Source organism: Dipodomys merriami, unplaced genomic scaffold, assembly GCF_024711535.1.
Source record: "Dipodomys merriami isolate MVZ:Mamm:240054 unplaced genomic scaffold, mDipMer1.0.p SCAF_84, whole genome shotgun sequence".
In the NCBI taxonomy this organism is placed as follows: Eukaryota; Metazoa; Chordata; class Mammalia; order Rodentia; family Heteromyidae; genus Dipodomys; species Dipodomys merriami.
The window spans coordinates 4,199,832-4,223,098 of record NW_027206446.1 but is presented as its reverse complement, the minus strand read 5'-3'; the positions used below and the strand labels follow the sequence as shown (position 1 = coordinate 4,223,098).

At 50.8% G+C, this 23,267-nt stretch overlaps 2 protein-coding genes across 3 annotated transcripts in view; both read right to left on the bottom strand.

Annotated features, from left to right (window-relative positions):
* Positions 1 to 756: 756 nt before the first annotated feature.
* On the bottom strand, positions 757 to 2,319 carry LOC138820020 (PRAME family member 8-like). Its single transcript, XM_070011659.1, has one exon. It carries the CDS (start codon positions 2,317 to 2,319, stop codon positions 757 to 759), a length of 1,563 nt encoding a protein of 520 aa, XP_069867760.1.
* Positions 2,320 to 9,372: 7,053 nt separating this feature from the next.
* Positions 9,373 to 23,267, bottom strand: part of Itpr2 (inositol 1,4,5-trisphosphate receptor type 2) — a 171,018-nt gene continuing 157,123 nt past the window's right edge. For both annotated transcript variants that reach the window (XM_070011588.1, XM_070011589.1), the window contains 6 exons: positions 21,045 to 21,137; positions 18,350 to 18,480; positions 17,206 to 17,371; positions 16,531 to 16,691; positions 11,176 to 11,337; positions 9,373 to 10,798 (listed from right to left, as the gene is read on the bottom strand). In XM_070011588.1, the coding sequence (XP_069867689.1) occupies positions 10,736 to 10,798; positions 11,176 to 11,337; positions 16,531 to 16,691; positions 17,206 to 17,371; positions 18,350 to 18,480; positions 21,045 to 21,137 (776 nt within the window). In that variant the 3' untranslated portion in view covers positions 9,373 to 10,735. The remainder of the gene's footprint in view (positions 10,799 to 11,175; positions 11,338 to 16,530; positions 16,692 to 17,205; positions 17,372 to 18,349; positions 18,481 to 21,044; positions 21,138 to 23,267) is intronic.

Here is a 23,267-nt window from a genome sequence, read left to right as displayed (position 1 = left end):
GCCAAATATGTTGGAGAAGTAGAAAGTTCTCTTGGATTTAATAGGATGTCATTTGGTATTGGATGTTTAATTTTCTCTCATACATTTTCTCCAGAAATTGATCTATGTGTGATTGACTTTTGTTTAGGTTGATGTGTTTGTTTTTGCCAGTTCTGGCACATTTGTGCTCTCCCTGAGATTTTGTGCTCAATGCCAGCACTCTACTACTTGAGCCACAGCTCCATCTCTAGGTTATTTGAAGGTCACTAGAGTTGAGAGTCTCATGGACTTTCCTGCCCAGGCTGGCTCTGAACTGTGATCCACAGATCTCAGACTTGCTGAGTAACTAGGAATCTAGCCACAAACAATACTCTCATTCTATGGTGCCGCAAAATGATCTCTTTCTACTCATGCTTTTCTGATCTTTTTATTTTTGATTGATTGATACAGTAAATTATGGATAGTAAGAGATTGTCACATGATACGAGTTTGCTTACAACCATTAAGAAAAACAAGATTGTGTTCCACGTTTTCCAGGCTGAATTGACTCCAGATTCCTGATGGTATGTGCACAGGACACATATTACCCCCCTCACCGGAAACACTCCAAAACTCCTAAGGCTCTGGAGCTATGATTGAACTGCAAAGCTGAGGCCAGATGGCCAGTCTTTCCCACCAACACTGAACTTCAGATTTTGTGTCCTCTGCAGACTGCCTTTCTGTCCCTGTTTTCATTTCTGAGGCTGAGAAAGATTCCAGGGAAGAGAGGCACTTGACTTACATAGGCAGAGCAGGAAAGCCAGGAAGACCTTCCTTTGTGACCGCCCAGGAACCATCGAGGGTCAGACTATAGATTTGGCACCTGTTCTGGCAATGACAGAAATTGGTGCAGATCTGGACCTTCTGATTTGTTCCCACATCTCTCAATGTCTGCACCAAGGCAGCCCCAACCTCAGCAAATCTCTCAGGGCTGAAGTTCCTTTCAAACCAAACTTCAGGGCTGTAGCTCTCCAGAGGGGCAGGATAGAGCCCCCTTCTCAAATGGCCCATCTTGGCAGTGTGGCTCAGGAGGTTCTGCAGGGCGGCCAGGGAGATGTGGTTTCCATAGAAACTGAAAAAGTGGAGTTGGGAGCACTGGCTCAGGGTGGGCAGGATGGCCGAGAGCTGGCCATCAGTGATGTAACACTCCTCCAAGGCCAGGGTCTCCAGGGTGCCGGCCACTTGCCCCAGGAGGGCTCTCAGGAGCTCAGCATTTTGTATTAGCAAAGTTCTCAAACGCAGGTGCTGGAGCTGCCTGGTGCAAGGACACTGGAACAGAAACCTCAGGTCGGCCTCCTGCAGCACACAGGCACTCAGAGACAAGGCCTTCAAAGGCCTCAGGCTCCTGAGGATGGCGGGCACATTTACATTTAAGATGAACACGTCGTGCACGTGAAGCTCCTGGAGATGCTGCAACTGGCCCAGCTGCTCCCCAATCTCCCAGGAATACTGGGATTGAGTGAAGAAGTCACCACACATGCTGGAGCACGTGAGGCTGCGAAGGTTCTTCATCTGGCCCAGGTAAGGAGTAAACATTCTCAAGGACCTTTGAAGCCAGAATTCACTCACCACCAGTTCCTGGGTGGAGTCCAGCCTCACCATATGCAGAGCCTTCTGGATTTCAGAGATGGAGCTAGTAAGAATCTGCAGCTGCCTTGAACACAAATGGACTTGTTCTTTCCTCTCGCTGGCCCACTGGAGCAGGTGGGCTTGGAGATCATTCTCAATGTAACCTCTGATGGTCAGGTCCATGGCTATGGTCAAGGGCTGCTCTTCAGTCATCCCTGAGCAGTGGCTCTCTCTTGGCTTGTCAGTCAGGACATCCGGACAAGATAGTCGGGCCATTGAAGGGTAGCCCTGTATCCAGATGTTGGGGTGCTCATTCCGCAGGTCAAGGACTTGCAGTTTCCACCAACTGGGGCGCTCCTTCTTGGCCAGTAGCAGATGGAGCCCATCCAAGACAGCCTTGAAGGTCTCCAGGTCTGGAGACTCTGCCAGGTCCCCCAGGGGGAGGCAGGGGAAGGGCCAGGCCTGCACCAGGGCCTTCAGCACCTCTGTGTGGCCTCCACAATAGACCTCCATGAAGAGCGAAGGGAACAGCAGTAGAGGTAGATCTTCCAGGGCAGAGATGGCCAGGGCCTGGTCACTCAGCAGACTCTGCATGGCCAGATGCTGGAGCGATGTTGGGGCTCCAATGCTCATCTTGATGGACCAGATGTGGGCCAGGTGTGCAGGGCTCTCTGAGTCCCAGCAGGACCAGGCACTGACTGCAGGATTCAGAACTCTGCTTCTGTTCTCCATTCCTAGGCATCTTTAAAGCCCAACCCCAGCCTCACCATGCATACCTGCCAATCAGAGAGCAGCTTCTGATGGGATTTCTGAGACACACCCAACACACCTTGGTTGGGTGTTGCACTCAAGATTAATTCAAACAGAGGTTTTGAGCCAAAGGTGATCAGATAAAAGGCTGGACCAACACAGCCTAGCTTCTCTTTGAAATGTACCTTAATCCCTTCAGATATTCCTGCAGATGGGCTGGGAAGGTGGCTCAGTGGCAGAGTGCTTGCCTTGCATGCATGAGGCCCTGGGTTCAATTCCTCAGCACCACAAAAGCAGAAAAAGCCAGAAGTGGTGCTGTGGCTCAAGTGGTAGAGCACAAGCCTTGAGCTGAAGAGCTGAGGGACAGTGCCCAGGCCCAGAGTTCAAGCCCCACAGCCACCACCAACAACAAAAAGATATTCCCACAGATGTTCCACTGCTTCATCAAATAGATACTACTTACCCTAAAACACACATAGATCCAAACACATTGACTGCTTCATTGTACCTGACGTTGGTGTCATTCCTAGGGCTTGTGGGCCAGAGGGCTCTCCCTGAGGAGGTTTATATTTTTCCTCACTCAAGGCTAATGTAATGCTCTACCAATTGAGCCATAGTTGTACTTCTGGATTTTGTGTGTGTGTGTGTGTGTGTGTGTGTGTGTGTGTGTGTGTGTGTGTGTGTGTGTGTGTGTGTGTGTGTGTGTGTGTGTGTGTGTGTGTGTGTGTAGTTAATCAGAGACCAGAGTCACAAATTTTCCTTCTCAGGCTAATATCAAACCACAATGGTCAGATCTCAGCCAGCCTCACTTATTCAGATCCAGGTGTGAGCCGCAGATGCCTGGCACAGACTAACTCTCAGAAATGTTCTCTTCTTATGCTCTCTCTTCCTCTCTCTCCCCCTCCCTCCAGCTTTCCCTTCCTCCCTCCCTGACTCCAAACTTAGGATCTAAATGTGTCCTCAAAACTCTTCCAAGTCCCCCTTCCTAAAACCATTATGTCAGTGGCTAGCATTTCATCCACATCCAAGTATTGCTCACCTCTGTCTTCTATTTGTCTTTCAGAAATGTCATGTGCTCCACTTTCCTGATGGCGGGACACAGCTGACTCTGCCAGTGAGGCTGATTTTGTTGTTGTTGTTAATAAAGAAGCAACTTTATTGAGAAGGTTCCTACACTGACCAGCCAGGGCCGCAGCACAGGCTCGGGAGCTGATACTGTGACCCCGAGCAGCCCACGTACTTAGGTTTTTAAAGGCAAAATTCACAAGGTCAAGCCTGGTCACGCAGGTGATCAATGAGATTGTCATACACCCAAAAGATTGCACAGTCATACTAGACCACACGCAGGTGGCCAATGAGGTTACACTTTGTCACATAATGGCTGTTTAAACCAGCCTATCACTTTTGGTTTAAATGACTCACAAATTCAACGGTAAGGTGGAGTTTATGGTAAGCTCATGATATTGCCAGTAAGAGCCAGATTACAGCCAGCCAGATTACAACCTATCTGTTTATTTGGTAAGTCCTTAACAGAACAATGAAGGTGGGTTAAGTTGTTGAGGGGAGGGGAACCTAGAGGCATTCTTTCCATTCCAAGAACTGGGCTGGTTGGAGCCAAGGTCGAGTTAACCTTGTTTAGAGGTTTTTCCCTAAAATCCCTAAAACAGAGGCAAAGCCTGGAAAGAAGCTGTACTATCTCGAGTCTCCTCTCAGGGCTTACTTTACTCCCCCCTTTGACTTGTTCCTGAGTCAAATCATTGACTCAGTTTTTCCATTGGGATGGAATCATATTGAGTTCTCATTACCATTAATTTTATGGCCCCAATCCTCTTTTGTATGAAGGACATTAATGCATTAATTACACAAGGGCCAATTTATAGCATCAGGAAGGTAAGAATCAAGGTGGGCAGCAATAGCTGAAATCAGGGTCATCATCCATGGAGACCTACAGTTAATGTCAGAAGCAAGAGAACTACACCAGACAGGGCAGTTATTAGGGTTGTCACCCATGGGGACCATGAGAAGAGAGGCTGCTAACATGACTCAGTCCCTCAGACTCTTCTAACCAAGGCCAAACTTTCCCTAATACAAAGGCTACCTTGCTTCATGAGAAGTCCAGTCCCTGGCGATTTCAGAGAACTACCTGGGCCAATGAGTCTACCTGAGGGCTCTAACTGAACCAGCATCTAGATTGCAGTAGGCATATAGATAAGACAAAGAATATTCCATATCAGTACACCAATCCTGACTTTATGTATAGCACAAGCACAGCTGTACTTGTAAGTTCCAATTTCAAGACATACTCATACCATTTGCTACATACTTATACTTTCTGAGGTTTGTCTTCTTTCCTTTTAAACATTTAAAGACAATCCTTACTTTTCAAATCCTTTCTTATCCAGAATACCAGTTTTTCCCCAATTCCTTTCCCAAGGCTTTCTTTACCACCCTCCTCTTCTTTTCAGTTTCTTGAGCATCTTTGTGGCTAGAGTTTAAAACTGCCCAATTTTCCTTTGGCTTGCGGAACCTTTATCTTAGAACAGCCTTAAGGCACCACTGTGATGCAGAAGCTTGCTAGATTTTAAGGCTAAGAGTAGGGCTGGGTCTCATTTACCATACCAGAGCCAAACTAGGCTGTGACAATAGAGTGGATTTCCAGTGACTATGCACTGAAGTGCCTAAGGCAAGCAAGCCAGTGATATCCTTGTCCCCAATATCCACTGTGGGAATAGAGAGGGTTTCTGATATCACCCAAAAGAATGTCCCACAAGATCTTAGATTTAGCAGCTTTCAACCAGGAAGCAGACTCAGGTGATGGAGTCAGGCAGGAGTTCCTCCAGGTGACTGTCGGCCATCGTTGAACTTTACCCATTAGGGTGTACTACAGCAGCAGCAGCAGCAGCAGCAGCAGGGTCTCTCAGTGGCTCCAAGGGACTGTTACCTCGTGCTGGGCTGCAAATTCCTACACAGACTGGAACTTAAGAGCCAAAGTTACATTTGACAAACTTGTAAGAATCCTCTGGGCTTGCTGGAAATGGAACTCTGTGCTGCTCCCACTCAGCAAGTTGAATCCAGAGTCTGCTGAATGAGCCTGCCATGCTCACCCAAAACTTCCCTACCTCTCGAGGCTTTTCTCGGATCTTCTCTCTAACAGCCGAGTGCCTGCACACTGTCCTCCCGGCTGGGGATCCTAGTCCCCCTCAGGTTGGAGGGGCTAAGAGCTCTATCCTGGACGAGCCCCCATTAAATGTAGTAGGAAGACCCCTACTCAGGCAGGCAAGCCCACCTAGTCGTCCAGAGTGACAGAGCCCACCGCAACGAAGTTGTTAATAAAGAAGCAACTTTATTGAGAAGGTTCCTACACTGACCAGCCAGGGCCACAGCACAGGCTCGGGAGCTGATACTGAGACAGTGAGGCTGATTTTTGCAGGCACATTTCAATTTCATTTACTGAATTAAAACCCAGAATGAAGAGTCCTTCTGTTTTATTGTCTTAGCTCCTGATAGTTTACATTTCGCTCATGCCTCTCCACTGTGGGTGGTGGAATCCAGGCTGGAATTCAGTTGATGTGGTAGGAAGAGAACAGAAGGCTTTGGGGTCAGAGTTGGCCACGTGTTTCCATCAGATTGCAGTCTGCTGCTGGGAAGTGTTTCTTCGGTGTGGGCATGATGCGCCCTGGCATTAATAGGCATTAAGGTCTACACTGAGGTGTTCAGGCTTTGCCCACTTTATTGGGCCAGAGCGGTGTTTCTCAGGATTCCCTTATCCAAAGTCACCTCTGTCTCCCTGGGACTTGGGAGAAGGGGAACAGTAGCTACTAGGCTCAGAAGGCACAGGTGAATCAGGCCAGTGCAGCTCACACCTGGTCCCCTCAATCACCTGGGGACAAGTCAGTAGCTGCTCTACCATCCTCTCTGAGTCTGCATCCATTCCTTTACTATGGTGAGCTCGGGTTTCTGATAAAACCCTCTCTGGTTGGTAATCCTTCTAAGCAGGGTTCTGCTACATGAACCACAGCGCCATGTGCAGCTATTTACAAGTGGTTAACTGGAGATAAGAAGCTCACTGATTTTTTTTCTGTCAGGGCGGGCTTTGAACTACGAATCTCAGATCTCATCCTCCTGAGTAGCTAGCATGACAGGTGTGAGCCACGGGCACCCAGCTTGGGTGTTTTCTTCTGCTAAAATGGGGTAACATTGTCAGTAATTATTTCAGACAGAGCAGCAAATGTGTGACTAGAGCTCCAACAATTTCTAAAACCTGGGGTTGGCTGTGGGGTTTTGAAAACGGAGAGGGAGTGAGCTTTTCAGCTGTGTTCTCCACCAGCACTCCATGAGGCTTCCAGCTCGGTTACCTGCCTGGCTTCTGCAAGCATCTGTCCTCTTTTAATGGAACTAAGTAGTAATTATTTTCATGCCAATACTGGGATTTGAACCTAGGCCCTTCCTGAACATTGTCTTTTCGCTTGTTTTTCTCAAGGCTACCGCTCTAGCACTTTCAGCCTTTTCCTGATAATTGGAGATCAAAGTCTCATGGACTTTCCTGCCTGGGCTGGCTTCAAACTGTGATCCTCAGGTCTCAGCCTCCTGATTACCTAAGATGATAGGCAAGATACACCAGTGCCACTCTATAAATATGATGGTGAAGACAGTCACCCAGGTCAAATATTCGTTACCATAAATATATGTACATAGGAAAGACATTTATAGCAAATATCAAATTGGTTCCATGTTATCTTGCTCATGAGTCTAATGTCCCAGAAAACGTCTCTCTCTCTCTCTCTCTTTTTTTTTTTTTGCTGTTGTTTGATTGCTTTTATTTTGCTTTTGGTTTATGCATTTAGGCAGGAAACAGACATTAAAACACAATGAAAGCCAGGCACCGCTGGCTCATGTCTGTAATCCTAGCTACTCAGGAGGCTGAGTTCTGAGGATAGTGGTTCAAAGCCAGTCCAGGCAGTAAAGTCTATGAGACTCTGATCTCCAATTAACTATCAGAAAACAGGAAGTGGTGCTGTAGAGCACTCATCTTGAGCTGAAGAGGCTCAGTGAATGCACCCAGACCCGGAGTTCAAGCCCAACCAACCAACCAACCAACCAAGCAGTGAAGAAATTCTAAGTTTTGGTCGGTAATGGGGATTCAACTCAGAATCTGGGCATTCTTGCTTTTGTTTTCACTCAAGGCTCATGCTCTACCACTTGAGCCACAGCCCCACTTTGGCTTTGTGCTGGTTCATTGAAGATAAGCCTCACAGACTTTCCTGCCTGGATTGCTTTGAACCATGACCCCCAGATCTCAGCCTTCTGCAGTGCCCGGCTTGTAACTTTAAAAAAAGAAAAAAGAATCTGGTTTGTTTCCTCTTTTGGATCTTTCACAAAAGAAGAAGCAGACTGTCCAATGATGACTTCCTTGTGCTGCCCCTGGGCTGGGAGATGATCTTTGCACAGATGATCTTTGTACCCCGTGGCTTATTCTCTACAGACTGAACCATCAGAGTCAGCAAAGACCTGATCACCGTCTGGGAGATGGATGGGCCACATCTCTACAGATTAATTTATACTCTGGACTTTTCAGATACGGGAAGTATGATTTGATTTTGCACTTTGAGATCATGGGTAGGCACTTACTCTCTTCTGTCTCTTCTCGACAAAATTTCCAGATGGAAAGATTATAGTCCTGGGGCTCTCCGTCCGTTAGCTTCTTTTGCTAGAGTAGCACTTTATCATTTGATCCACAGTTTCTTCCAGCTTTTTTGAGCACGTTATTGGGGATAAGAGTCTCACAGAGTTCCTGCCCAGGCTGGCTTCAAACCGCGATCCTCACACTCAGATCTCAGCTTCCTGAATAGCTAGGATACTAGTTGTGAGCCACTGGTGCCTGCCTTAAAATGCCTTTTTGTCAGGCTACTCAGGAGGCTGAGATCTGAGGATCATGGTTCAAGGCCAATGTGGGCAGTATGTCCATTAGACTCTTATCTCCAATGAACCACCAGAAATCCACATGTGGTGCTGTGGCTCATGTGGTAGAACACTAGGCTTGAGCAAAAGAGCCCAGGTACGGAGGAAAAGCTCCAGCACCAGAAAAAAAGAAAGACAACATGAAGTGCAGATTTAATCAAGATCTGAGATTCAGTGATGACTTTTACACACGTTGTATAACTCCTACCTTGTGACTGTTAGGAGTGCACAGTATTTCTAGATGATGGATAACAGGTTTCTTCAACAACTAGTCAGGGAAAAATCATGTCAGAGCGAGCGACCACACTTTTTACTTTTGTATGTGTGTCGGTATTGGGGCCTAGGAGCTTCCCTGGAGCTTCTTCATTCAAGTCTAGAGCTCTACGACTTGGCACAGCTCAACTTCTGGCTTTTTGGTAATTGAGAAAAGAATCTCATGGACTTTTCTGCCCTGGCTGGCTTTGCCCATTAATCGTCAGTTCTCAGCCTCCAAAGGAGGTAGAATTACAGGTGGGGGCCATCAGTACCTGGACAGAGTAAGAGATTGCGGGGATCCTGTGGGTGTGTGTTGGGGTGCGGGGTATCAGGGATTCACTTTAGAAATTCCTTGTTCTAGGGTTTAAGTCTATATTTGAATATCATGTGGGAGGCTTAGTTTGGAATTTTCTGTAGATTGTGTAGTAGACAGGACTTGGGATTTCTAGACACCAAGGGCGTGTAGATATATAAACTGGGATTTGAACTCAGGGTCTAGTTGATGCCCCTTAGCGTTTTGTACTAAAGTCTAATGCTCTATCACTTCAGCCATAGCTCTACTTCTGGCTTTTGGTGGTTCACTGGACATAGGAGTCTCATGGACTTTTCCCCCAGCTGGTTTGAACTCAATTCTGAGATCTCAGCCTACTGAGTAGCTAGGGTTGCAGGTGTGAGCCATTGGTGGCCCTTTTGAACATTTTTAGGTATGCGATTGAAATGCAGCTTTTCCTTGTGAGTGCAATGAACTTCTCCATTCCTCCCCCGCCCCCCCCACACACTGGAACCACAAGAACATGATAAATGGTTACTTCAGCACAACAATCATGAGTCAAACTGTGTTTATTCCACATCTACAGAAGGCCAGGAAGTCCACTTTCGTCACTGCCTCAGTATTTCATGTCACCTGAAGCATCCCCACTGAGCAGTCTCAGTATCATAATATACGTATTTTGTGCCAGTATTGGGACCGAACTCCAGGCCTGGGCACTGTCTCTGAGCTTTTTCATTCAAGATTGGCCCTCTGCCCCTTGAGCCCCAGTTCTACTTCTAGCATCTTGCTGGGTCACTGAGGAGACTCTCATGGACTTTCTTGCTCATCTGGCTTTGAACTGTGATCTTTAGATCTCAGTCCCATGGGAAGCTGGTTCACACCAGGTGTGAGCCACCAGGCCCAGCTTCAACCTCGGGATTAGCAGCCTCTTCCCTGCAAGTCTGTTACAGTCTTCACCTGTTCCTACCTTAAGACCCATTCTTAACAAGTTACACAAAGATCACCTTTTGGGCTGAGCACTCCCAGAGTTCATCTGCTTTCTGACAAAAGCAGTCAGATTCCAGTTCTGCGGTGAGCTTGAGGAGCTACGCACCAAAGTGCTAAGTTCTCAGAGCTGTTTTTCAGGTTATAAATAAAGACCAGTAAAACCCATGGATTGGGAGCATTTAAGTGTGTGTGTGTATGTGTGTGTGTGTGTGTGTGTGTGTGTGTGTGTGTGTGTGTGTGTGTGTGTGTGTGTGTGTGTGTGTGTGTGTGTGTGTGTGTGTACTAGGGCTTGACCTCAAAGCCTGATTGCTTTCCCTTTCCCCTTAAGGCTGGTTCACTACTACTTGAGCCACAACTCTGCTTCCGGCTTTGTGCTGGTTAGTTGTTGTTAATAGCCGAATGGATTTGTCTGCCCAAGTTGTCTTTGAACCTCACTTCTTAGCTGAGATTTCCGGTGTGAGCCTCCGGCACCTGGCCAGCTGAACACCTTCTCTGTGAGTCTCATTTTGAAGCCATCCAGTTATTTATTTGCCTTAGCAAAGTTTCCTTCCCCCACCACGATGAAAGGGAAGAAATTCCAGCCACGCAGTGCTGTCCGTATTTCAGTCGAGACGTCGCCCATGGATCCAGCAGACAGCGTTTCTGCCATCCCCGAGCCTCGGCCGCTTGGCTCCTCCACCCTCCACGGCCCTGGGAGCAGGCGGCTCCCACTTGCACTGAGCACGTGAGCTGTGTTCGAGCTGCTTGTCTTTTTGGCAGCTGGGCCATGAAAAAACAACTGTTTCTGGAGCTCAGCCACTTTTTAAAAGTAGGCGCCGTTCAGCTCCTCATCTCAAGTCTTCTTTTCAGGGAGGAGAAAGGACCCCAATGGGAGAGGCCAGCCACGCTGTCCCCCTGCCCTGCGTTCAGCGTGGGGACAAGGGCGGCTCACGTGGGGATGTTGGAGCCCAGGAAGCCCAGCCTCTGCTTGTTCTTCCTCTGTTCTGTCATCTGGGGAGGAAAAGACACGGGCATTCAGAACACCAGGGCTGTCACTGAGCCTTTATGCTGAAGACTAGCGCTCTAGCATGTGAGCCACAGCGCCACTTCCAGTTTTCTGGTGGTTCATGGGAGATCAGAGTCTCCCAGACTTTACTGCCCTGGCTGGCTTTGAACCGGGATCCTCAGATCTCAGGCTACTGAGTAGCTGGGATGACAGGCATGAGCTGCTGGTGCCCAGTAGTCTCTTTATTGCAAGTTAGACTCCTCAGATCACACTGCAGCTCCCTGAACCTCCAGGGATCATAGGGTAGGATGGCAGACACCCCCTCTGCCCGCCCCCATCCCCAGCTCCTGCACCTCCTTAGAACCCGGCCCCTGCTCCACACCTGCTCCTTCAGCTCGGCCAGCTGCCCGGACAGTTGCTTCACCAGGCTCATGGTGGCCTCCAGCTTCTCCTGCAGGCTCCGAATCTCATTCTGCTCACCGTCACCTTCGTTGCCGATGAGGGACATGGCGCGCATCCGAGGAAACCAGTCCAGGTTTTTCTCCTAAAAGCAAAGACACATGCGGAAGCGTCAGAGGCAAACCTAAGAGGCGCTGCCACGGGCCCGGGGTGAGCTCAAGGCCCAGCTCTGCATCCGCGCCCTGCTGTCTAAGAGCTCGTCAGAAGCAGTGAGAAGATTCCAGAAGCATCGTGTGGAGGGCATGCCACCCCTCACCAGCCAGGCCTTCCAGAAGCGTCATGCAGAGGGCATGACGCCCCTCACAGGCCAGGCCTTCTGAGCTCAGACGCAGGAGCTCCTGCTCACGCTGCACACCTTTCCCACCCTGCACCCCCATTCTCCTGTTTAACTGGAAGCCCATGTCTGCACCCTGAAGTCGTGAAGATCTCCTCGGGCGCTGTCTGCCCCTGGTTCCCAGGAATCCAGCTCCTTTATCTAGCATTCACCAGCTCTGTCTATTTGGCCTATGGAGGTGAGTGGCCAGAACTAATGTAAGACTCTCCTGGACTGGGCCTGGAGTCTACAAACATGGTTTCAGAAACCCGAGAATAAGAAAGGAGACAGACGAGGAATATGCCTGAAATCACAAGCTTGCATCTTGAAGGGAAACTCTCCCGCTCGCTGAGATGAAGGCCTTTTTTTTTTTTTTTTGTCGGTCATTGGGCTTGAACTCAGGGCCTGGGCGCTGTCCCTCAGCTCTTCAGCTCAAGTCTGGTGCTCTACCACTTGAGCCACAGTGTCACTTCCAGTTTTCCTGGTGGTTCACTGGAGATAAAAGTCTCACAGACTTTCCTGCCTGGGCTGGCTTTGAACCACAGTCCTCAGATCTCAGCCTCCGGAGTGGCTAGGATGACAGGCATGAGCCACCAGTGCCGGCACAGAATAAGGGATGTTTGAAACACAATCCCCCCAAACTGTGCTGACAGCCTTTCGCTGTCAACCACGGCCACCACTGCTGTAGCTGCAGCTTTCATCCTGCCTGTCCCAGGGTTGCAGATGCCCAGGAAGAACGTAGCAGTCTAGCTTGTTTTTTCAACAAACTAACAAGTGCCAAAGCTCTAATTCTGGAAGAAATCAATCAGGAGATGAAGGAGTTAAGAACAGCTGCCATAGGTTATTCGCTGTTCAATCGTTTAGGATGTGAACAATTTAAAGGATTGTGCTGCTTTAATATAACAATTCTCAACATATTCAGCATCAGTTGCACTTGCTCCGGAAGGTGCTGGGCAAGCTGTCCTAGCTGGGGCGTCCCAGAGTGGCTTTCCCAGTGCTGGGCTCTCCTGGGCCAACGGTTTCTAGACAGGAACTCTGGGATCTGAAACTGTTAGCAGGCCGCAGGTCCCCTAGCGCCCCAGATCTCAGCTACATGGTCTGGCCTGTTCCTGCCTTGCTCCCTCTCACGATGGACGAAGGAGCCCGCAGCGGGCTGCAGCCTCGGTCCACCCACCGCGCATCTGCGCTCAGTGCCAGCACGCTACCAGTTCAGCCACAGCGCCGCCGCTGCTGGGTTATGTGGCGGTTCACCACAGTTAGAGTCGCGAGGACTTTCCTGCCCAGGCTGGTTTTGAACTGTGATCCTCAGACCTCAGCCTTGTTGTGCAGCTAGGATTCTAGCCATGAACAAGGATCTCTTTCTTCTCACGCTTTTGGTTGATTGATCCGGTAAATGACAGACAGCGTGGGACTGTCCCACTGTTTCCAACCATTGTTCCAGTTCCTTCCAGGATGAATGCACTCCAGGTTCCGGCTGGCCTGTGGCCGCGTCACGCCAGCTTCCATCCTCCGCTCCACCAGCCCTGCCCTGGAGCTCCGCCGCGCAGCGGCCGCCTCTCCCCGCCCAGACCCACCTGAGCTCCCGCCAGCCTCGCCCACCCCCAGACCCTGCTGCTGCGCTCTCTTTCTGGGGCAAATATGGCTCCTTTTCTGACCCCTGTAACACTCTTTCTCCTGCGCCTGCCCTCTGTGTGGTCCCCTGGACGGACGTGTCCACCGGGACGCACTCCAAGCCCTGCGGCTCCAGAGCCAGCACGGAGCTGAGAAGCTCGGGACCAGATGCCCTGTCTCTTCTACAGCACTGGACTCTGGAGCTCTGTGCCACTTGCCCCGGCTTTCCCCTCTGATGTGGAGATGTTTCCAGGAGAGAGGCGCTCGCCCACCTCGGCAGAGCAGGGAGGCCCTCTTCCGTGACCACCCAGGACCGCCCAGCCCAGCCCTGGCAGCTGGCACTTCTTCTGGAGATGACAGAACTTGGAACCCCGTGGCCCGCCCAGTGCCTGTGCCACGCCAGCCTACACCCTGGCAGGTCTGTGAGGATCGATGGCACTAGCCACCACTCCCAAGGGGGGGCTCTCCAGGGGGCAGCGTAGAGCCCTTGTCTCAGACGAGGCAGCCTGGCCGTGTGGCTCAGGAGGCTCTGCACAGAAGACATGGAGATGTGGTTTCCATAGAAACTGAAGACGCAGAGTTGGGAGCACTGGCTCAGGGCGGGCAGGATGGCCGAGAGCTGGGCATCCGTGATGGCACAGTCCTCCAGGGCCAGGGTCTCCAGGGTGCCGGCCGCCTGCTCCAGTAGGGCTCTCAGGGGCTCAGGACTGAAGTTGTCCAGGGGCAAACTCCTCAGACGCAGGTGCTTGAGCTGCCTGGAGCAGGGACACTGGGACAGGAACCACAAGTCAGCCTCCTTCAGTGGACATGAACTCAGAGACAAGGTCTTCAAAAGGGTGAGGTTCCTGAGGATGGTGGGCAGCTGTCCATAAAGGAAGAAGACTTTGTGCACATACAGCTCCTGCAGATGCCCCAGAAATCCTTCAGGCTAGCACGGAGTCCCCGGTCACAACGGGGAAGGTGAGGATGTAAAGGTTCCATCTGGCCAGACTCACTCACCACCAACTCCTGGATGGAGTCCAGCCTCACCACACGCAGAGCCTTCTGGATTTTATAGATGGAGCCAGACAGAATCCACAGCTTGCTGGAGCACAGCTGGACTCGTTCTCGCCTCTCCCTGGCCCACTGGAGCAGGTAGGCTTGGAGAGCATTCTGGGTGCCATCTTTGATGGCCAGGTCCATGAGTAAAATCAAGGGCTGTTCTTCAGTCATCATTGAACCACAGCTCTCCGTTGGCTTGTCAGTCAGGACATCTGGATAAGAGATTCGGGCCATTGAAGGGTAGCCCTGTATCCAGATGTTGGGGTGCTCATTCCGCAGGTCGAGGACTTGCAGTTTCCACTGACTGGGGTGCTCCTTCTTGGCCAGTAGCAGATCGAGCCCATCCAGGACAGCCTTGAAGGTCTCCAGGTCTGGAGACTCTGCCAGGTCCCCCAGGGGGAGGCAGGAGAAGGGCCAGGCCTGCACCAGGGCCTTCAGCATCTCTGTGTAGCCCTGGGCATAGACCTCTACACAGAGCGAAGGGAACAGCAACACTGGCACATCATCCAGGGCAGAGATGGCCAGGGCCTGGTTGCTCAGCAGACTCTGCATGGCCAGATGCTGGAGCGAGGGTGGGGCTCCAATGCTCATCTTGATGGACCAGATGTGGGCCAGGTGTACAGGGCTCTCTGAATCCCAGCAGGGCCAGGCACTGACTGCAGCTCAGGAACAAACTGCTCTTTGGCGGCCCACTGGTGTCTATAACTCAATCCCACCGCACCATTGAGTATCTATCCATCTGAGAGCAACTTCTGATGGGATTTCTGAGTCACACCCATTACACCTTGGTTGAGATTAATTCACAGAATAATTTCAACCCAAAAGTGCTAGGTTTAAAGGTGTGACCCACACAGGCCAGCTTTTCTCTGAAATGTAAAACACACTGGAGCAAAAAGACCTCTCACCCTTAACCTGACATCCCTCCAGACATTACACGGCCCCGAGCCTGCAGAGGGTCCAAGAAGAGCAACCAGCCCAAACATATAACACCCACGAGACTGCAGGAACTTCTGTGTATTCCTTTCCTTCCCTTCCTTCCTTCCTTCCTTCCTTCCTTCCTTCCTTCCTTCCTTCCTTCCTTCCTTCCTTCCTTTCTTCCTTCCTTCCTTCGTTCCTTCCTTCCTTCGTTCGTTCCTTCCTTCCTTTCTCCCTTCCTTCTTATCTTTCTTCCTTCCTTCCTTCCTCCCTTCCTTCCTTTCTCCCTTTCTCCCTTCTTTCCACCTTTCTTTGTTGTGCCAGTCCTATACTTTGAACTCTGAGCTGGACGCTGACCCTTGGCATCTTATTTTCAAGCGTTTCTAGCGTTCTACCACTTGAGCCGTAACAGTAAATTTTTCTGAAGAATTTCTTGGAGATCAGTCTTGACATGGACAAGGAAGTGGCTGCTTACCAGAACAAAGGCCCCTAAGAAGGTAGTAACTTGGCCTGTATGATGGAAACACAGTTTTGCCCCACGAATTCTTAGGAAAAGCCTGCAATAAATGCTTCCTTCTATCATAAGAATGCTGCTACCTAGAGATGCTAAGGCACAACTTGAGCATAACTTCCCCTCGGGCTTGTGAGTTCTAATTTTGTGTAACACAGAAGAAACTCTGGGTCGTAGACAGCTACATTTTCTATTGCTTATCTTAAATGAGCAACTAGAGGTGGCAAGTGTCTTACCAACCCTGGTAAATCAACGCAGAGTGCGCAATGCCAGGAAACCAGTGTTCTCCAGTTCATATCAAACATTATGTCTATTCTTCACACACGCACAACTTAATTTTTATTTCTGTGCCCATAGTGGGGTTTGAACACAAGGCTTCTTACTTGCTTGGCTTTTAAAAAATTCCTAGTTAGCCCTCTACCACTTGGGCCACAACATGTACGGGGTCGGGGGGGGGGGGTTGATGGTGAATTAGAGACAAGTCTCTCAGACTCGTCTGCCCAGGCTGGCTTTGAACTGTGATCCTCAGATTTCAGCATGAGCCACCTAGTACACCCTGAAAGTGTGACTCGGCTGCATCTGCCCATAATGGGCAAGTTCCAGGGACTGAGAGCTTCAAGAAGGGCCTGCTGGAAGGCCGGGGTCCGCGGGGACGGCCACCACGGGGAGGTGCTGGCACTGCCTACAGAACCAGTCAGCAGGTTGTCACTGCAGATGAATAACCAAAAATCCAATGATTTTCAGCAAGGCAGGGCTTCTCCAGCGACTGGGAGGCCTATTCAAACATTACCAACAGCAACAATAGAGAAAAACATTGCTAGAAACGTCGCCACCTGGGAGCAGCGTTGGGAAGAGAAGGTGGAGTCCTAGAAAGTCTGATCACTCACCGCAATCATCTGCGCCACGTAGCTCTCGGGGCCAGTGTACTCGGTGGGGTCCTTTACCCTCACCAGGACGACGAAGTACAAGTAATGCCACATGTTGTGCTCTGACTTAATGTGCTCCTCGAAGGAGACGGTCTTATTATCAAACTTGTCCCTCTCGAGTCCTGCAAGACACAGGACACATGACAGATGCGACCTGCCATCCCGCACCACCTACTTCTAGATAATCATGACTGTGCACCAGCGCTTCCATTAGAAGGTTATGAGAAACGGGGCGCACCGGGCTGGGAAGGTGGCTCAGTGGTAGAGCGCTTGCCCAGGCTGGCCTTGAACTGTGACACTCAGATCTCAGCCCCCCCCCCCCCCAGTATCTGGGATGACAGATGTGAGCTGCCAGCAACGCAGCCGGATTTGTCTTTCTTGAAGAAGAGAAATGAGCATTCTCACTCTAGAAACGGAGCATGCCAGCACTGCTATAGTATCTGGGTTTTTACCCAGTTTCCAATATGGAAAACAGCTCCCAAAGGCATGGCAAGTAATCATCCCAGCTGCACTTTCCTGAGAAATATCTGCTTCCTGTGTGGTTTCTCCATGTGGAGGGGCCTGGCCACAGATGGACAGCACTGTCCCGTGGACAGCACTGTCCTGTGGACAGCACCGCTACACATGGACACTCACCACAGATAAAGCAGGTCGTCTTCAGGATTTCTTCTTTTTTCTGCTTTTCACTTCTGAGATCAGCAAAAGTATCAATGATAACGCCAAAAATCAAGTTCAGCACGATAATGATCACGATGAAAAAGAAGAGGAGATCGTACACCACTCGAGCCGCGAATAGGGGCTCCTGAAACCAAACCACAACACTTGCGCACATTTCCCAGCATAAAACCATCCGTGTTTGCTCCATGCATAGAAACAATGGGACGTTATTTATGCATTATGAAAAATACACTACCGAGTGGACACACCAACTTTAGAATGCACACAAAGTCGTTGTTTAATAGCTGAGGGTCTGGGCCTAGACGGGTGAGTGAGAACACTGTAACACAGCTGGCCAGTGGCAGGGTTAAGGATCTGCTAAGCTCCCAGTGCAGTAGTTGAGATTTTACACTGATTGAAAACACTGTCTGAACTGTGGCTTTAATATAGGAAATGCATTGGAATTCGCTATTCATTACAGATAAATAATGGAGATTATTTGTATGCAGAGGCAGAGAAAATGAACATGGGGGAGAGACAGAGAGACAGAGAGACAGACAGAGAGACAGAGAGACAGAGAGCGAGAGCCAGCCAACCATAGCACTCAACTCCTACATAAACTTCACAGCCAGGATTGTGCTGCTGTAGAACCCCCCGTGGCTCAGACGTGCAGTACACGCTGAGTGATTCCTAGTAGTGCACGTGCTAGAAATCCCAGTACACCATTAATTGTATGAAAACCAGTGAATGTCCACGCCCCTCATGATCCTTCAAACGATACAGCATGTTGCCCTGTAAGGCAACTCGCTGCGTGCATTAAGCCGGGCTGTAGCGCGGCTCGGGTGACTGGAAGCTTAGCTCCTCCAGAGGTTGAGATCTGGAGGGCTGCGGTTCCAAGCAGCCCGGGCAGAAAAGTCTCTGAGGTTCTATCTCTGTTTGACCAGCAAAATTCCAGACTGGAGGCATGGCTCAAGTGGTAGAGTACCGGCTGTGAGCAAGAAAACTGAGAGTGAGAGCAAAGAGGCCTTGAATTTCAGCTCCGGAACGCACACGCACGCACACGTATGTGCACACACAAGCACACGCACGGAGGTGGAGAAGCAATCTCTTCCCTGCAGCTTACGTCCTTGGACGGTCTCCGCAGCACATCCCCAACGCCGCCTCCGTTCCGGAGACCCTGGTTCAGCACCGTGACGATGCACATGAGCAGCGTGTCGCACGCCCTCTCGACGCCGTCTTCATACTCCTCGCCCGCTGCGGAACACGAGTCACACACACGTACACTTAGAAAGTACACAGTTATCTCCATCAACCACCCACGTGTGTTCTCTTTCCCTCCCCTTCTTTCCTGCATCTCTCGCTTTTCCTTCCCCCGTTCTCCTCTCCCCTGCCCTCCCCTCTCCTCTCCTCTCCCCTGCTCTCTCCTCTCCTTTCTTGCCTGCACCGTGGTTTCCATTCAAGGTCTCTCGCTCACCTACCCTGCCCAGCTGGTGCTGTACAGCGTCACCGTGCCTCTCGCTCTGGAGTCTCATGGGCTTTTCTGCCCAGGCTGACTTCTGTTATCCTCCAGAGTCTGACAGGCTTCCCGCACTGAGCTCTGCCCACCCATACTGTGTGCCTCGATTCAGTTTAATACAACCTAGTTACTGCGAGCAGTTGCATCACAGGTGGACAGAGGAAAGCCACATATGTAATGGCCTGAATAGCTTTTCTTTTTCCACAGCGGGGAATGGCAAAATTGCAAAGAATAGACCCTAAGAAGGCTAGCCTCCGCCATGCCTTCACACACAGAGAGGAGATGGAGCTAACCCTCTAGAAACCAGCCCAGCCTGCCAGAGCCAGCGGGCCTGCAGGAGGGACGGCGCTGGACACCGGTCGGATCCGGTTTCAAACTCTGCTCTGCTCTGGAATGGGCACCAGGGTGAATTTCTGAACCCAGAGTTCTCTACAGAACGGAGAGCACCGGCAAGGCCACTACTGTTCCTTTCTCTTGGCCAAGTGTGGGAAGCTCTTTGAAGGATGCTATAGATGACACACACAGTGAGCTTATGCAGAGAAATGAGGCCTGGGCACGGGTGGCTCCGCCCGCCATCCCAGCTACTCAGGAGGCTGAGTGCTGAGGACCGTGGCTCAGAGCCAGCCCGGGCAGCAAAGTCCTTGAGACTCTGATCTCCAATGAAGTGCTTAGAAAAAGTCTAGAGTTCTGCTACGGCTCAAGGGCGAGAGCTAGCCCTGAGCAAAGAGAAACGGGGACAGGGCCAAGCCCTGGGTTCAAGCCCCATGACTGGCACCAAAAACAATGTCAGAGAAATACAGAGAAGAAGATGTGTTACAGGGGAATAGGGATTGGATTGAGTTTGTTTGATGGCAGAATTAACACACATCTGCCTGATTATTTAATGATCTGTGTGTGTGTGTGCACGCGTGCACGCATGTGCGCGTGCACTGATACTGGGGCACTGACACTGCCGCTTTGGTTTCTGTTGCTTTTCTTGTTTGCTTTTGCTCATTTTGCTCTGGGTGGGTGTGGTACCAGTTGAGGTACACCTCCACCTTCAGCTCTCGCTGGCTAAACGGAGATGAGCGTCTCATGCTCGTTACCAGGCTGTCTTTAAACCTCGATCCTCAGATCTCAGCCTCCTGAGTAACCAGGGTTACTGGCGGGAGCCACCGCCATCCAGCTTGACTGCGTTTTTCATGTATGTGTTGGAGCTAAGGCTTGAGCTGAGAGCCGTGCACGCTGGCTGGTGGCTCCACTGAAGGCCGGCACTGTGCCACCGAGCCACACCTTCACCCCAGGACAGTGGACGTAATATATAAACACCTGAGTATAGAATCGTGCCTTTGAACCAGAGGGAAACGAGCAGAAAGACACGATTTAATACAACAATGAAGAACTTCTTGTGTGCTGATTTGGAGAGTGTGTAGCCCCAGGTGTGAGTCAAGGTGAGAATTTAAAAGCAATGAGAAAAAGGAACAGGAAGTCCCGTTTCAGTGGCCTGTTCAGCGCTATTGTATGAACTGTAAAACTTCAGTTAGATGTGCTAGGACACCGCCAGCCAGGAGGACTGGTATCAAAGACAGCAGCAACGTGCGCATGCTCACTTACGGTCAAGTCCGACGCACGCTCTGAGTTATAAAGCAGGAGAGCTCAGACACCTTTTGAAAGAAGGAGCAGTGGGAAGGAGACAGGCGTGTGTCAGTGGAGTCAGGACACCAGGACAGACAGACAGCAAATCAATCAGCAAACAGCTCGGCCCATGATGTGCTAGTTAGGTGTCAATGCACAGGGCAGACTTTAATATGGAGCACGTAAGAGGCTGAAGGGACTGGTAGAGAGAGATGTGGTTTACCCAATGTGCACTCTGTATGGCGGTTACGTGGCTAGAAATAGGCACGCTGCTGGTGTAAGACTGTACCTAGCGGCCTTCTCTGCTTCCACTTGTTCCTTAAGCAACAGAACGGAAGTCTTGAGCAGTGTCAGCGGGAGAAATGAACATCGCACTGTTCATTCACTCTCTCCTTTGCAATCACCCGCATAAAGCCAGGTTGTGCTATAAAGACAAACGGACCTGGAACTCACTGGGTCTCCAGGGGTTCTGAGCCTGTCTGTCCAGGTCATTTGGGAACGCCGGACAGGAGAAAGGGGTTCACTCATGGGTGAATAGAAAGATCTCAGGACACATTTCCTCAACTGTCATGTTTCAACATAAGCTGCACACTCGGTCCTCAATCCTTCCCCTACATGAACTTCTAAGAGCAACGTTCCTAGAGTGTTCTGGGCTGAGGCTGTCACCGCCCTGGCCCTCCATACTGACCTGCGCTGGAGGCAGGGGCTGCAGGTGAGCAGCTCTCCTTGTCACAGGTCCCCAGGGTGGAGGGCAAGATCACCGAGGGCGCATCCCGATTCCCTGGGAGAAGGTCGGAGGCAACCCGGAGAGAACAGTCGTCAGAAAGACATCAACGGCCATGCCAGAGCTCAGGCTGGAGCTCCATCTCCAGCACCCGCACCCCCACACCCCCCCCCACAGCGTGGCCTCCAGGAACAGGATTTCCATATTCACCCTACTTTAGCTCAGCAGCCTTCATCTTGGGTCATCCTAGAGCCAGGCCCTGCCATAGCCGCCCTTTCCCACCCAGAACGCTCGGAGCCCCAGCCCCGGCTGCATCAGCAATTCGTTGCTGCCGTCGTCGGGAGCCCTTCCCCGGCCCCGTGCGGTTTGAGTGTCCAGCTGCCAGCGGCCCTTCCCCGGCCTGTGCCGGCTATGCAATGTTCTGTCCCGGCTACGGGCCAGGTAGAGGACGTCTGCCCGGCTGCAGCCGGCTGCTGAGAGCTGCCCTGGCTGGCTGCTCTCTCTGTGCCCCGCTGCGACCAGGAAAGGGCTCCAGTTCGCAGCTCTTTCTCCTGCCTTCAGCCTCCTCGCGGCTGTATAACCACCTGCCCGCCCGGGGGCTGGCTACTTGCAGTCCCGCGAGCTAGCCTGTCAGCGCCGGCTGACGCTAAGTTCTGTGTCCGTGTGGTTTTCTGGGACGGGCTTACAAACAGGAGCACATAATGCTCCAGGGCAGGAGAATCCCCGACAGCTAGACCTTCCTGCAGTGTCCACGTTCCGGCTGTTCATCATCTGATTCCCACCCCAGGAGAAGCAGGAAACGCGGACCTTCCTGCGCGGAGCACAGTGTGACAGGGGACTTGGGTTAGGGGGGACTTTGAGAGGAGGAGGAGGCCAGGTGGGAGCAGGGCCAGGGCCCTGGAGCTGCGATTGTGGGAGATGGGTCTCCAGGCCGACCCATGTGAATGACTGTTTACAACAGCAGCACGGCAGGCCTTGGGGATTTGGAGAAGGGACAGCCACGAAGGTGACACAGAGAGGCACGGCGTCACTGTAGCTGGAGGAGGCGCAAAGCGATGGGGTCAAGTCATGGCAAACCCTGAGACCAAACCAAACCATCTCCTTCTGTGAAGGTCTCAGACCTCCTCATACCACTTCGGAGCTCGAGGCAAAAGGCCGAGCGAGCAAGGAAGGAAGAGACAAGCACCCTACCTTCCTGAGACTACGGTCACAGCGCTGGCGGTAGATGCACAATTCAGGAGCTCTCAGCTTGTAACCTTCAGTCCCCGTGTTGGGTGTTTCTGTCCTGTCTGCATAGATCTTCCAGTTTGTTCTACCATGTTTGCCTGGGGCTGGCCCCTTCCCCACAGCCTCTCACTCTGCTGGGACGACTTACTTATGAGCTGAGGTGGGGTCTATCTCTAACCAAACTGCTCTCCCAAGTCTCTGGGATTACAGGTGGGACCCACCAGACCCAGCCTAATGAGAATATTTTACACGTGTCTCTCATACTAAAGTTTTTACTAACTGATGGTCTCCTCACCAAAAGCATGTATCACTGGCGTATTTGTATATAATTAGGATATACGGACATTAAACATATACGGAATACTGGTTGTTAATTACGTTAGATATTGTTCTCCAGGGAGAGAAGGGAGGGAAAAAACTGGAGATTTTCAAAGCTGTTTCTCTACACTGGAGTATATTACTCTAATGTGAAATATGGTGAGAGTTATTAAATCTTTCTGAGACTGAGGTTAGCTGTTATTTTGTTTGTTGTTGTTCTAGCCATACTGGGGCTTGAACTCAGGGCCTCGAGTTACTAACTCGGCTTTTTTGCTTAACATGGAGTTCTAAAACTTAAGCCGAACCTCTAGTGTAGCTTTTTTTTTCTGGTTAGCTGGAAATAAGCTACTCTTGGATTTGTTTTTCTGGGCTGGCCTCAAATTGCTGTTCTCAAATCTCAGCCTCCTTAGCAGCCAGGGTGATCCACAGGTTTATTGTATAAACATTTCCCAAGACTCATGGACTGATCATCCAGAGCCCAGGACTACTGAACACTCATAAATACCCTCAGACCAAACAAGAATGTATTTTCAAAGGAATGAAAGGGCTTTTTGTGTGTATGGGGCACTGGGACTTGAACTCAGGGCCTCACACTCTGCTTTGGCTTTTTCTCCCAAGGCTGGAGCTGAACCATTTGAGCCT